This window comes from Propithecus coquereli, unplaced genomic scaffold, assembly GCF_000956105.1.
Source record: "Propithecus coquereli isolate 6110/MARCELLA unplaced genomic scaffold, Pcoq_1.0 Scaffold164, whole genome shotgun sequence".
Taxonomy (NCBI): domain Eukaryota; kingdom Metazoa; phylum Chordata; class Mammalia; order Primates; family Indriidae; genus Propithecus; species Propithecus coquereli.
This window is the reverse complement of record NW_012140969.1, coordinates 788,804-789,253: the sequence shown is the minus strand read 5'-3', so window position 1 is coordinate 789,253 and position 450 is coordinate 788,804. Positions and strand designations below refer to the sequence as shown.

Below are 450 nucleotides of genomic sequence, written 5' to 3'. Positions count from 1 at the left end.
AACTCCTGACTGACGTGAGGAAGGTGGTCTCATACTCACGCTCAGATGGCAACGTTCATATCGGTGCCTAAAGTTCCACCATCAGAGCTGAAGGACAGGGTGGGCAGCCTTAGGATTGGCCAGTTGGAGTCATTTCCACGGGCTCTGGGCATAGGGACTGCCCCCAGCTGTCGGGCACCTGGTCCTGGGGTGATAAGGACAGGGGACAGGGGCCCGGATTGGAGAGCCCAGGAAGGGAGGTGGTGGGGTGTGGGCTCTGGATTGGTTGGTGTGCGTTTGAAAATCACCCCACTCTGGGTCAAGGACTCCTCCCAAGGAGGGGTACGACAGGGGTGGGGGCAGGAGTCCAAGGCACTGTGTCTCAGACATATTATGGGTTGTCCAGGGCAGTGCCTGTCCGGCATACGGATGTAGGGCAGGTGCTAAAGCATCAAGTCCACAGGAGGTAGA

At 58.2% G+C, this 450-nt stretch overlaps 1 protein-coding gene across 1 annotated transcript in view; it reads left to right on the top strand.

Moving 5' to 3' along the window:
- LOC105807760 (CD209 antigen-like protein 2) overlaps positions 1-450 on the top strand; it is a 24,113-nt gene extending 23,663 nt beyond the window's left edge. The window contains exon 7 of the mRNA XM_012641220.1: positions 386-450. Coding sequence (XP_012496674.1) covers positions 386-449 — 64 coding nt within the window. The 3' untranslated portion in view covers position 450. The remainder of the gene's footprint in view (positions 1-385) is intronic.